The 13,814-nt window shown below is 39.0% G+C and overlaps 1 protein-coding gene across 1 annotated transcript; it reads right to left on the bottom strand.

The window, feature by feature from the left end:
* Positions 1-3,301: 3,301 nt before the first annotated feature.
* On the bottom strand, positions 3,302-13,695 carry LOC105393650. The gene is made up of 13 exons (XM_048624295.1): positions 13,424-13,695; positions 12,555-12,701; positions 12,017-12,190; positions 11,427-11,636; positions 10,892-10,984; positions 10,282-10,376; positions 9,502-9,648; positions 8,828-8,968; positions 7,540-7,673; positions 7,304-7,453; positions 6,107-6,193; positions 5,240-5,370; positions 3,302-4,723 (listed from the first exon to the last, which is right to left on the bottom strand). The coding sequence occupies exons 1-13, from the start codon at positions 13,598-13,600 to the stop codon at positions 3,368-3,370; spliced, it is 3,042 nt and encodes a 1,013-aa protein (XP_048480252.1). The 5' UTR covers positions 13,601-13,695; the 3' UTR covers positions 3,302-3,367.
* Positions 13,696-13,814: the final 119 nt, after the last annotated feature.

The following is a 13,814-nucleotide window of genomic DNA, read 5'->3' as shown; positions in this document are numbered from 1 at the left end:
TTTATTGTAAACAGGTTTTTGATTAATGTTGCAATTATTATCGCATTTGTTTTCCAAAGGCAAATGCACTATTAGTTATTTGTTTTATTGCAAGTTTTTTCACAATAAACAGTATTGAATTTCAGGGAGGCATAGCTAATTAATTTACTTTAGCTGCTTGTAGACTTATTAACGTATTGTGGCTAAATTACATACAAAGTTTAACTAGGCAGGTAGGTACGTCTAGGTACCTAGGGTTTTTGTATAACATCGAATGCTATATAAATTGTTTACGTAAGTACCTAAGTTTAGTGTTCATAAATTATGATCGTTGAGACCTTTGTAGATTAAATTACCTACCTAAATTAACTTCAATGTTGCAGAAGGCGTCATTGTGCTAGTTTTTTACCGTTTAGGAGTAATTTTGGGCTATTCTATTCTATAGCTTGGACCATTTTCTGCCACGCTGGTCCACTGCGGGTCGGTGGGTTCATATAAATAGATGTGCTAAATCTGCATATGCAGGTTTCCTCACGGTGTTTTCCTTCACCGAAAGAGCGATGGTATACATTGTACAAGTTAAAAGAACTCATTGGTACATGTCAGCGCCGGGATTCGAACCCTTGCGTGAGAAGCGGGCGCTTACCCGACTGAGCTACCACCGCTCTTTGGTGCTAAGTTACTAGAACTTTTTCATTGCTTGCGAGTGTAAATAGTCTTTACTTAACTAACTAGTAGGGTATTACAATATTCAAGGAAATCAATAAATCGTAAGGATATTAATACCTTCATATCCTGCTCTAGAGGTAGATATAAGTACCTACTTATATACTGACAAAGTAAACATAGAAACAAATATAATAGACACAATACTTACAGTGAAAAGCAGTCAGCTCGTTTGCTAGTCACCTCTGACTACCCCTTAGGAGATTGCAGTCGTGAGTAAATTTATACAAAATTATTCAGGTGTTTTTGCTAATTTAAATATTGTATCACGCACTTACTTATAATTTATCTATAACACTAATTATAAAGCGACTAACTATGACTTGACTACCCCATCGGAGATTAGGTACAGTCGTCAGTAACTTAGGTAAGTAACTAAATGCAAGCGTCATCGTGGTAATACCCTAAGTTCGACCCTTTGTGTTAGCGAGTAAGGGTGCTTACATAGAGACAGGGTTCCATATAATATCTAGCCATACCGGTAACCTGCTGTTTATCTTTTTGCGAGTGCGCTAGAGGATTTCTCGGTTTTAAATCTCTCAGTGTACCTAATCAAGTTACCGGTACGGGTAGATAAAGGGAACCCGATTCTTTATGTAAGCACCCTTAGTCCACACTCCCTTACCGTTCTTGTTCCAGGTAAAGGTATCCATCGGCTTCTGCCCCTTGATCTCCTGAGCCTGTCGAGCCTGGCGGGCACCCGCACCGGATGCAAGTCTCTTATAAAGGTAACAAGGTAAGCGTCTACCTTTCGTCATCGTACGAAACGGACGCATCGGATTCATTATTATTTGTATAGAAATTCACGCAAGTGTGTCCACTTCATCGGCATTGCCGACGCCGTTTTAAGACAATCCATTTGATACCTACGTAAGATACCGATAGGTTACCTTAGTGCCAATTTCGCCATAGTCAGTAAGAGCATAACCAGGTAATCCTTGAAAGAGATTGACTTTTGACATATCTGTCAAGAATTTAATATGGAGATAACGTAGCTATAATAATTGGTAACCAATCCCTGGTCTGTTAGATAACCGACTATGGAGAAATTGGGGCTTAAACAGACAGTTCGTCCTATGAATTCGGGGAAAAGAGTCTACACTACAACGTCTACAATCATTTTTCCCAGAGGCTCGGTCACTGAGAAGAAATAGGTACCTAATCCTCGAGTATATTTTTCGTTAGGTCAATAAAACGGTTCTACCTTTTTTGGCATAAGATTTATTTGCCTAATCTCGTATTGCATAGTAACGTTTGGTCAAAGTCTCGTTACGCCGAAAATCGTATGGCATAAATCTCGTTTAGTAAAAAGTTATTTCGCATAACATTGTTTAGCCTAATAATGGTATGGCCAAATCTTGAATAGCCTAATAATGCTATGGCATAGGTTTATACAAAGTAATAATATTCGTTTGGCTTTAACTTTGACGGTGCGTCTCCCTACATAGCGCAAACTGGTGCCTAGTATTGTTTCCGCTGTTTGGAAAACGCTCCGCTCCGCTTCGCTTCGCTCCGCTTTGGTTTTGATGAACATGTGCACCTAACACGCTCCTCCTCGCTTTGCTCGTCGTCGCACCTATTTTTAGGTTTCGATCTCATGGGGTTTGTAATAATAATTATATTGGTCGTTAACTTTCGATTTTTTGATCATACAATATCGTGATTTTCGGGATGTAGGAGAAAAATACCACAATTTGTACATTTACTACATACTTAATATATTATTTATTAAGATAACATTAGGAGAAACAAGATTATATATAGGTATAGACGAACATAAATTTGAGCAAACGAAACTTAGGTGTTTAAATATTGTGCCTAAAGAGTTTTAGACGAAACGAGCCTTATGCCACATAAGTCTTGGCAAAGTGATGGTTCGGCCAAAAAAGTTTAGACCATACGAGTTATGCGAAATGAGTTTTGGTCAATAAAGATTATGCAAGATGAGCGGAACCCCAATAAAACACATCAATATTTTTATCTTTCATTATATTTTTATCTTGTTCTTTCTTAAGTAGGTACTTACGAAATTGTTGTACTTAATAGAAAAAAACATAATCATTAACAATATTAGTCACTTACCAGTTCAACAAAAAATTATATTCTCCGTTTTTACAAACTAAATGATATTTTTACTTAAGCTTATACAGATCTCTTAATAAAATAAACAAAATATCAACCATGCACGTAAAAAACGTAGTGATTTTTTCTGTGATGCAAGTTTATAAATTAACGAACATTCACGAATATCATGGGAGCGAAAAGACGTCTACAAAATGTATTAAATTTAACACTACTTCATAAATGTAATTTGGTTTTGACTTCGCGATAGGCCCCCTACATGTGCATGTACATGAGTACATGTCCTATATTCGAATCATCATTTCGTAATTATGTTATTTCGTATCTTTTTTAAATAGAAATAGATTTGTTTAAGATTTTGATGTAGGTATGTCTTTGAATTTACCTCTTAATTTGTACTCTGAACTACTTGATGATTAAAACCATATTTACTAGTAATTTTAATAATTTTCGCATAAAATAGAATTAGTAATATACTTATCGACAGTATGGGAAGTAATTCAAAGACATGCCATATTAATATTATAATAAACATCTTTATTCTATGTTTGTAACCTATCACCTGACAATTCTAAACTACCTAATCAAAATTAAACTCTTCATCAGATACAGCGTCTAAATCCATAGATTTCATATCTGGGTTACTTTCTAACGTCTTAGCTTTAACATTACATAATTCTGTGTTTTCTTTCCTAACATTATCGTCATCATGATTATCATTCGCTGATATTTGCTCATCAAGAGCTTCCATTAGTTCTCTATCTTTCCTTTCTGTTGTAGACTCGATCTTATCGCTATGTGTATTTTTAGTATTTACACCATTTTCTTGCACTTTTTCTTCATTACTAGCATTTACATTATTACTGTCATTCGTGATATCACTAGAAACTATTTTGGCTGCTTCTACTATATTTGCTTCGGTAGCTGCTTCTTGTTTGTCGTTATTTATTTCACTTGAAACATCAATGTTGCATTCTTCGTTTACTCCAGCTATGTTATTTTCAAATTTCGCTTCTGATGTATGCGTTTCAGTAGATTTTTTTGCATTATCAGTTATACTATCTTGGTTTTTTTCACTAAACAACTCATTTTCTCCCACATCGTCATCTTTTTGAGTTTCGGTTTCAGCACTCCCGTCAAATTGTTGAGTAAATGTTGGACTGTCCTGTTGTGTGAACGTTTGACTTTCAATGTAATCTTTATTTACTTCACTCGAAGAATTATCATTTGAGGCATCCAAACTATCTTTATGACTACCATTAGTATTATCTTGAGAATCACCTTTCTCATCTGTGTCAGATCCTTTCATTTCTACGTCTTTGTTTTCACTAACAGCATCATCATGATTCTTATTATTATCAGTGGTATTTTGCAGCGATTCCCTTGTATCATCATCATTCAAATTATTATCCTTGGTGCCACCACCGTCTTTGATTTCCGTATCCCCTTCACTACTAAGACCAAAATCTATATTACAGATATTCTCAGTTTCCTTACCGACGTCTTTCTCATCGCTTTCATTGAGAATAGACTCACTCCCCGGCCTATCAACCTCACCGAAATCATCATCATCATCCCACGCCTTATCCAAACCACTTATTATATCATCTATATCCTTCTTAATATCCCTATCAGCATCCGTAGTGTTCAAAATCGAATCAAACCCAATCTCCTCTTTGAAATGCTTCTTTCTCCGTTTCCTGGGAATTTTTCCCAAACATTTCTTAGAGAACAACACTTTTAGCGTCATCGTGGACAGGCTATCAACTTTCCTCGTCTTGCTTCTGGGTTCAAAGTCGTCAGTGTCGTCGCTGGAGTAGTCAGAGTCCCAGTGCACGAAGTCTAGCGCGTCGTAGCTGATGTTGACCATCCCGTCGGAGGGCTCCCGCTTGATGCGGAGGTAGGGGTACACGCTGTTGGGGTCCAAACCGTAAACCTGGCAACAAAGAAACACGTTGTTTGAGTAAAATTTTACAAATACAAAAGGTTACGTAGCTGGTAAGGGGGGTTATAGGGATCGTCACATAGGTAAGCTTAGTGACTCGCGAGGCGCTAAGCAAGCCTCCTGCCTATGACTAGGGAGTATTAGACTACTAACCTTAGGCACCCCGGCGGCGTCATAGTGCCGACTCGGACTACTGACCTTAGGCAAGGTAATGCGTGATAATACGTCCTCTTACTGTCAGTTTCAATAACTATCTATCGATAACTGACAGTTACTTTCATACGATTTTGACAGAATGCAACTTTTTATGTGTCAAAGTCGTATGATAGTACCTGTCAGCTATCGATAGATAGAGTATTGACACTGGCAGTTAGACAACTAACCTTAGGCACCCCGGCGGCGTCATAGTGCCGACTTGGACTACTCACTGAAGGCACAATAATAGTTTCTTATCCTTATTAAGTACCTTGGGTAATGCATCATAATACGTCCTCTTAGTCTACTAACCTTAGGCACCCCGGCGGCGTCATAATGCCCCCCAGCGCTGCTCCGTAGCAGCGGGTCGCAGCGCGCCACGCGCACACTGCAGCGCCTCAGACGCCGCTTGACTTCCGGATCGATGATCGGCTCTCGCTGTCCTGGGGAAGTGAAGGGAAATTACAATTTAATCCTTTATTACACTAATACGTACCACGTACGAGCACATGCCAGGAACTGACAAGGTGTCGCCGTCGACGGACACGTCGTGGAGGACATCATCATCATCATCATCATCATCATAGGGTGGACTTAAGGTTAACAGCATTTTCTACCAGTCAACCCACAGGAAGTACACGTAACCCGTTTTCTAAATTACTTGATATAATTATAGTGACCTGTAGCTGTTGACAACTCGATCTTAAACTACAGGCACTATACCTTCAGACGGCAGTCTGACATCAAAATGCTCCATGGATCCTACAGGAAGTATAGGAGAAACTTATTAGTTGCTATTGTTAATAGAGCGGTGATAGCTCAGTCGGTTAAGCGCCCGCTTCTCACGCCAGAGAATCAGATGCGGGTTCGAATCCCGGCGCTGACATGATAAATGATGAGTTCTTTGGAATTTAAGTACAATGTATACTATCGCTATTTCGGTGAAAGAAAACCACGTGAGGCAACCTGCATATCTAGATTTGACACATTTAGGTATGTGATGTGAACCCACCAACCAGCAGTGCACCAGCGTTGTGGCAAATGTTCCTAGCTTAGGGAGGCTGTTTAGACCTTTGGGGATATGCACAAAGGTTCCACTCGAGAGAGCCAGGTGCAGGTACGGACACCGCCAAAGAGAATATAATAGAGCTTATATTGTTAACAGAGAAACATAGATACCTTTCTTTCTGCCATAGTTGCAGACCGCCTCATGTTTCATTTGGTTCTTGAGCAGCGCGTAACTACGGCTGCATTTGCTGCACTTTCCTGAAAACAATACATAAGTATATATATTATTATGTATTACATACTGAATAAAATGAATGAAAGTTTTCTTCCGGTGAAGGAAATCATCGTGAGGAAACCTGCACATCTAAATTCTAGATTCTAAAGTGCATTGTACCTACTCAAATACAAAAACGGCGATACGGCTCGCGACCTATCACGGGAGTACCTATATGAGTACTACAGTAGTGGGTGGCTCACTTGCGAGTCTATTTTTAGACTTTCATCATTCATTTTACGAAGAATATAAAAATTTTCTCTTTCTTTCAATAAACGCTTACTAAATGATAATGGTGACGATCACATCACATCACATTGCAGGTTCTACCTTTTTTGGCATAAGATTTATTTGCCTAATCTCGTATTGCATAGTAACGTTTGGTCAAAGTCTCGTTACGCCGAAAATCGTATGGCATAAATCTCGTTTAGTAAAAAGTTATTTCGCATAACATTGTTTAGCCTAATAATGGTATGGCCAAATCTTGAATAGCCTAATAATGCTATGGCATAGGTTTATTAGGTTTATACAAAGTAATAATATTCGTTTGGCTTTAACTTTGACGAAGCGTCTCCATACATAGCGCAAACTGGTGCCTTGTATTGTTTCCGCTGTTTGGAAAACGCTCCGCTCCGCTTCGCTGCGCTCCGCTTTGGTTTTGATGAACATGTGCACCTAACACGCTCCTCCTCGCTTTGCTCGTCGTCGCACCTATTTTTAGGTTTCGATCTCATGGGGTTTGTCATAATTATAACGACCAATTAACTTTCGATTTTTTGATCATACAATATCGTGATGTAGGAGAAAAATACCACTATTTGTACATTTATTAAGATAACATTACGAGAAACAAGATTATACATAGGTATAGACGAACATAAATTTGAGCAAACGAAACTTAGGTGTTTAAAGATTGTGCCTAAAGAGTTTTAGCTTGGCAAAATGATGGTTCGGCCAAAAAAGTTTAGACCATACGATTTATGCGAAATGAGTTTTGGTCAATAAAGACTATGCGGAACCCCACATTGCATGCCTTACACCCATAAAATCTAATTTCCACTACAATCCTCAACATTCCTCAGACTTCCTCTCACCTCCTCTCCGTCCGTCCTCTCCGGGACACTTATGCTCCTCGTATAGGTGGCCTGTGGGAAACGTGAACCAGCAGTCGTCACACCACACGCCTAGCGAATAATTTCCTCTACTTTCCTCAAAGTTCCTCAAGTGTCTTCTTACTAAGAATCATACCCAGCGCATCTCTAACATACAAAAGAGTTATATTTTGTATTTTTTCTCCAATTTCCTCATCTATCCTCAAGTTTCCTCTTACCTCCTCTCCGTCCGTCCTCCCCGGGACACTTATGCTCCTCGTAAAGGTGGCCTGTGGGAAACGTGAACCAGCAGTCGTCGCAGCGCATGTCCGGTACTTCCATGAACATTAGGCACGGGTCTTTGACGTAGTGGCTGTGGAGAAAATGGATTATTAGATAAGCCAGAACTTGCTAGAAGCTACACTGAAAGATTATGTTTGCAATGGTAAAGTTTTGTATGAATGTACTTTTGCGTTAGGTAGGATTACTTTTAGACTTAACGACGCAAACGATACACATAGGTCCGAGAACAAATATAATACCAAAAACTTTGTTCGGTGAGGTATAGAAGTTCTTTGTAGTAGTAGAGTGACCATTACGTAACAGACAAACTTAGCATGTGGCAGCCTTGAGCTTGACTCACAATCTGGCAGGTGGTGGTTGAATCTTCTTAGCGTATTGGTCACAATAAAGCTGCACTATGGTTTATCACCTGGTGGAAAGGTAGCCCAGGGTTCGCCGGACGTATATTTATAAGATACAGTTATACATCGCTTTGGGGTTCCGTTCACCCACCCCAGTGGTTGAATGAGGAAGGTTTACTTCTCAACTTTACGTCCAGAAAAAACAGCTTTGGCTTTTTAACCTCAAATAATTAAGAAAAACCATACTAACTCTTTAAACTCCTCATACTCTTGGAACCGGCCGTAGCACACGCGGCACTTGTACGGGTTTGTGAAGGAACCGTGACCCTCGTGGTGGGAGGATGCCTCGTCTGTAGTGGCGAACCACTCGCCACACACATTACAAGCTATTCTGACCCCTTCTTATTCTGATCCTCAAGTTTCCTCTACTTTCCTCAAGTATCCTCTATGTTCCTCAAGTGTCCTCTACGTGCAAAAGTTACATTTTTGCGTTTTGAAACCTCACAAATTACAAGCTATTCTTACACAAATCCTCAAGTTTCCTCTACCTTCCTCAAGTGTTCTCTTTGTACAAAACCACTCTTCTGTCTATAGTCTATACAGGATGTTGCAAAAGGGTATACTAAGCCGAAACCTACATGTGCAGCACGTTATATCTAAGCCCGAAAATGAAAACAGAATTTCAAAATTCGCAAAAAAAAACCTTCCGGGTGGTTAGGTCTGAATGTCAAAATGTACTAATCTACATAACGTACGTACTTCAAAAAGAACTTTTCCAGAAATGACTGATTTTCATTTGGCCTTCTTCCTCAAGTGTCCTCTACGTGCAAAAATCATTGTTTTGCATTTCCAGCTCTAAATAAGTAAGAAAAACAATACTAACTCTTTAAACTCCTCATACTCTTGGAACCGGCCGTAGCACACTCGGCACTTGTACGGGTTCGTGAAGGAACCGTGACCCTCGTGGTGGGAGGACGCCTCGTCTGTAGTGGCGAACCACTCGCCACACGCGTTGCAGGCTAGGCTGGAATGAGGGAATACATTGTTTATTAATAAACAAAATGTTTCACTTGGAGACGCTAGCTTTGTAACATCTTTTTAGGGTTCCCTGAGGGCCTATGAGCCTATGAGTTCCATACAAATACATTAAAAGACTGGATGGGAAGCAGTTCCATAAAAATAATGTTATTTGTTCATATTATTATGGAACTGCTTCCAAAGACGGCCGAAACGCTTAAAAATCAGGTGATAACACTCAGGGATAATGTATTTTTGTAATGTTGAAAGATGGAATCAAATCATTCCTCTGTATGGATAAGCAAACATAATAATTATGGTATAATCTAGAAAGGGAGTGCCAGTCGAAAATCTAGAGGTCCCTATAGTAAGCAATTATGAAAATTGACCACCAATGACGTTTTACCCGTGGAAATTTCGGGATAAAAATTGATTAAATCGGTTCTTACTGGAACTTTCGAGTTTTTTTGTAACAAACTGGGATACCCCCAAAACTGTCCTCTTCATAGCATTAATTACTATGATAAACATTGTACTCACTCTTCACTAGTATAAGTAGGTGTGTGCGTCCGTATGTGACCACTCATGGACATGGCCGACTTGAGCTGCACGTTGCATATCTTGCACGTCACCGGTTTAGGCGCCGGCGGGGGCGGCGGCGGGGTTATCCTGCGAATAATAATTAAATTAAATTAAAGCATTTAATATGCCGTCGACAGACAGAGATGGAGAACCGTTGTGTCTGCCCTTTGCCCCACGGGGGGTCATAGGACGCCAAGAAGAAGAAGAAAGCATTTAATGCTACCACAACACTAAACTTGGTTATTTGTATTTGCCGAAAGTGCCGTGTGTGATCAGTATATTCGGCAAAATTATTGCAGAATTTGCTTTAATTTTTGGTATTTGGAAAATAAGGCAAACATCCAATAACAAATCGTCGCCTTGGAGGTCAACAAGTCTAACCCACAAATATGTGAAAAAATAGTTAAGTATACTAAACGATTCAGAATCGATTAAAGTCTACAGTAGACAATCATTCTAAGCCTCAAAAAAAATGTGTTTGTTTGGACTAATTGACCTCCAAGGCGACGAAATACGAATGTAGGTAATAGACTAATAGCCAAGTGTGGTGCCAAAATAAGAGCGAGCTTTCTCGAACTTCGCATGTTTTCCCGTGGGAATTCCGGGACAAACATGTTATTCTGATGGAATAATTAGTATTAAGTTTCATTCCTAAATTCATTCAAATTGTAGATCACAATAATGTAATCAAAATAATAACGTCACCACACCACAAATGCATAGAAACACTGTACTCACTTCACTTTCTTGCTCACAGGTTTTGAGCTTTCCTTCTCGGCAACTCTCTTCTTTGGGTTGGGCCGAACCACCAGCAGCTTGTGAGGGTCTTCTACCTGCAATTTACAGACCTTTTTTGAATTTTCTAAAACTGGTAAAAGGGTCAGTTCACAGAGAGAGAGAGAGAGAGAGAGAGAGAGAGAGAGAGAGAGAGAGAGGGGGAGGAGGAGAGATAGCGGGAGAGGGTAGAGAAAGGGGAAGGAAGAGAGATAGCGAGAGAGGGGAGAGAGAGAGAGAGAGAGAGAGAAAGAGCGGAGAGCAGAATTTAATTACATTGGAAATAGAACCATTAACACTAATTGAAAAATAGATGTTGTTTAGATTGAAACAAACGTTATAAACCCTCATCATATTATGTATACGCGCTCATTTATACAGGATATTAAACCCTTCCTTCATTGGAAAGGAGAACTTTGCCCCAAGCAGTGGGACGTGATGGATTGTGACGATACAGGGGAAGTTAAAAAATTGTACCTATAGTAATCCGAAAGAGAGTGACTCAATGGAAAAAATCTTTAGTTCTACAACTTTTCAAATCTCTGTATAAGTACTTAGAACGACTTTGACTTACCTTAACTTCTTTTTTCTTCAGTATGCTCTTCGGTGGCGGAATCGGAGATTCAGAAATGGACGATATGGATGACGAGCGACTTGATCTGTCCAGCTGAAAAAATATCAGTAAGGTACCAATAATATAATTTGTTAACGCTACATTTTGTATGTAAGTAGAGAACACTGAACAACGTATCACAATTTCTTTTACACTTCTCGATAAAAAATTCTATAAGCGGTGCACCGGAACATGTATACATGCGTTTTACTAGTTTCGAACACAATGAATGGGGAGAAAAATGCAAAGCTAATTCCACATGTCGCCACTGTCGAGTAGGCCCGATTCTCCAGTTCTAATTGGTTGGTTCAGTCGCCATTTTTTCTCCCCAATAATGTAATAGGTCAGAACCTGAAAGGCCCACTAGATAGTGCTGCCAAAGTTTCACTTAGTTTTTTCCCCATTAGCTATCAACAAGGTGTCCAAAGCCATCTTTTCTCTACATACAAAAACCTCTAGGGATTGTCACCAATATACTATGAAGAATATAACGTACCGTGCGTCTTTTCCCACCATCACTCTCCTGCATGTTCCTAGTAATCCTCTTCTCTGGCGGCGGCGACGGCGACCGAAGCCTCCGTCTGCTGTTGTCCGTGTGTCTATCTGTCTGTTTGTCAGAGGGGTACGTCTTCAGTGCCGCCTTGCTCTTAGTCTGTTTGCTGGTTAGACTCGGCGGGGGCTTTTTGTCTTTTTGCACGTTTTCAATCTGGTAGTTGGAATAATTTTGATGTTAGTGCCGATTTCTCCATAGTCGGTTAAAGTATAACCAGGTATTAGTGGTTGACTTTTGACACATCTGTCAAGAATTTTATATGGAGATGACGTATAATCGATATCCAATCCCTGGTCGGTTAGAGAAATTGGGGCTAAAGTTTGTTAAGCACTTTATAAGATTAGGGTTACAGGGCTGATGTCGATTGAAGACACTACTTCTAATAAGTGCTGTCTATAGCTTATTTAGTTTTGTATGTATGGGGTTTCTATTATCTCAGTATATTGTCACAGGAAAATTCATCAAAAACTAATCATGATAATTTTATATGTATTGAATTTTCTAAGTTGTTATACTTGTTAAAAATCTAATACCTTTACATTACACTTCTTAATTGTAAGACTTGGGGCCTTCTTGGATGATACTTTCTGGTTTTGAGTCTTAGGTTTGATGGCAGTTTGGTTGACCAAGGGCTCATCTTCGGAATCATCGTCATCTTTGTGATACAGGGGTTCTGTTACACCCAAAATACAGTTGTCTTCGTCTGGCTGTAAATAGAATAGATAGATCAGAAGGCTTGGTAATAAATAAAATATTTTTGAACAGTTTAAATATTTATCATAAACCTTGGTCCTCTAACTAGTATACCCTGTGCCATGAGGACCAGACCAAAAATCAAACAAGAATTGTCATACAAATTGGCTTTATACAATGAGAGAGTGGTGGTTAGCACTGCAGTTGCTTGGCTTTGAAGCACTGTGCTAAGCATGGCTCCATCTATCTCTCCTACTGTTCTTATACCTGTGTCTAATGGTGTCAATAAATATGATTTGATTTGATTTGATCTCATTATCGCTGCCCTTAAACAGTAACATAAAAATTTGGTGTCTTCAATTTACAATATTTACGTACCACTTCAAGAGTTTGTGGCGGCAGGCCGAGTTTCTGCCGCGTCTTGCTGTTAGTTATGCGACACATCTCCAGGAACTCGTAGAAGTCGTTTATCTTGTCTATGCACAGCTCGCAGATCAGCGGAGGCATCTTGTCTTCGGGGTGGACCTAGAATTATCATATTTTCTGACTTTAGTAACTTTCTTTCTTTAGTGATTATTTTGAAACTCTGCTGTTGGATAAAGGACTTGTATGTGGGAATGTAGATTGCTTTGGAAGCACAGTAAATTTACGTCTTTTTTTGTGACTTTCATCAATAAAAATCACTCTCAAGCTGGTTCAAACCAGCTCCAGATATTTTATATAGTTAGCCATCAGGACAAGCTACTAAACGTAAGAAACATGTGCTTGGGTTTGTATTTTAGGATGTTTTTTTAAGGTCCAGGGGAAACACCAAATCAATGAAGATAATTATGAATGAGTTAGCTCTGCAGTTTTGTCTGTATGAAGCATTGAAGCACTGAGCTAACCTTGGCTCCATCTTGTTGTATTAAGTGTGACAATTATTATTAATTTGTTGGGAAGTGAATCCCCTGATTCCTAACCTACATTATGAATATGACTGACTATTTAAAAGGCACCATCAGGTTTGACCGATAACTATCTATAGGAGACCCGAGACCCCATCAATGTAACCATCTATGTATTAATTGTAAACACATTGTTGGCATATTGAACAGACAGCAAACATAAGCAAATTTTGTGTTTTGTTTAGATACAAAAATGTCTCTGTAGACAGGATCTTATCTTATGCATACAAGTTTTGCTATATAGAAAAATGCTAAATAAAAATATTTGATTCGTTCTAAATGGTAATTAAAGTAGTTTACCTCGATCTGAACACATTCTTTGATCTTTTGCTTCAGTTCCACATCGGTATCGTCCAAGTCAACAACATTTTGGATGATCGGCATTTTGTAGCCTCCGCCCGCGCCGCACAGCCGACATGCCCGGAATATTTCATAAATTGTCTGTTTCTCGAAACTGCTATTCGTAAAGCGATCCATGGTGGTTTATTTTCATAATTTAAGAGAAAACTTGATAAATGCAAAGCAAATACGGCGTTTTCCACGGCGGCCTGACTAGAGATGGGAATAACAATCTTTATCGAAAATATCGATCGATAATCGAGTTTTTTTTTTTCATTCCTGTAGTAGTTAATTGAAATTATATTTATAGGTATATCATGCAAAAACATAACATAAATTCTCCGTAATTAAT

This window comes from Plutella xylostella, chromosome 11, assembly GCF_932276165.1.
Source record: "Plutella xylostella chromosome 11, ilPluXylo3.1, whole genome shotgun sequence".
Lineage (NCBI taxonomy): Eukaryota > Metazoa > Arthropoda > Insecta > Lepidoptera > Plutellidae > Plutella > Plutella xylostella.
This window is presented reverse-complemented; position numbering and strand designations above follow the sequence as displayed.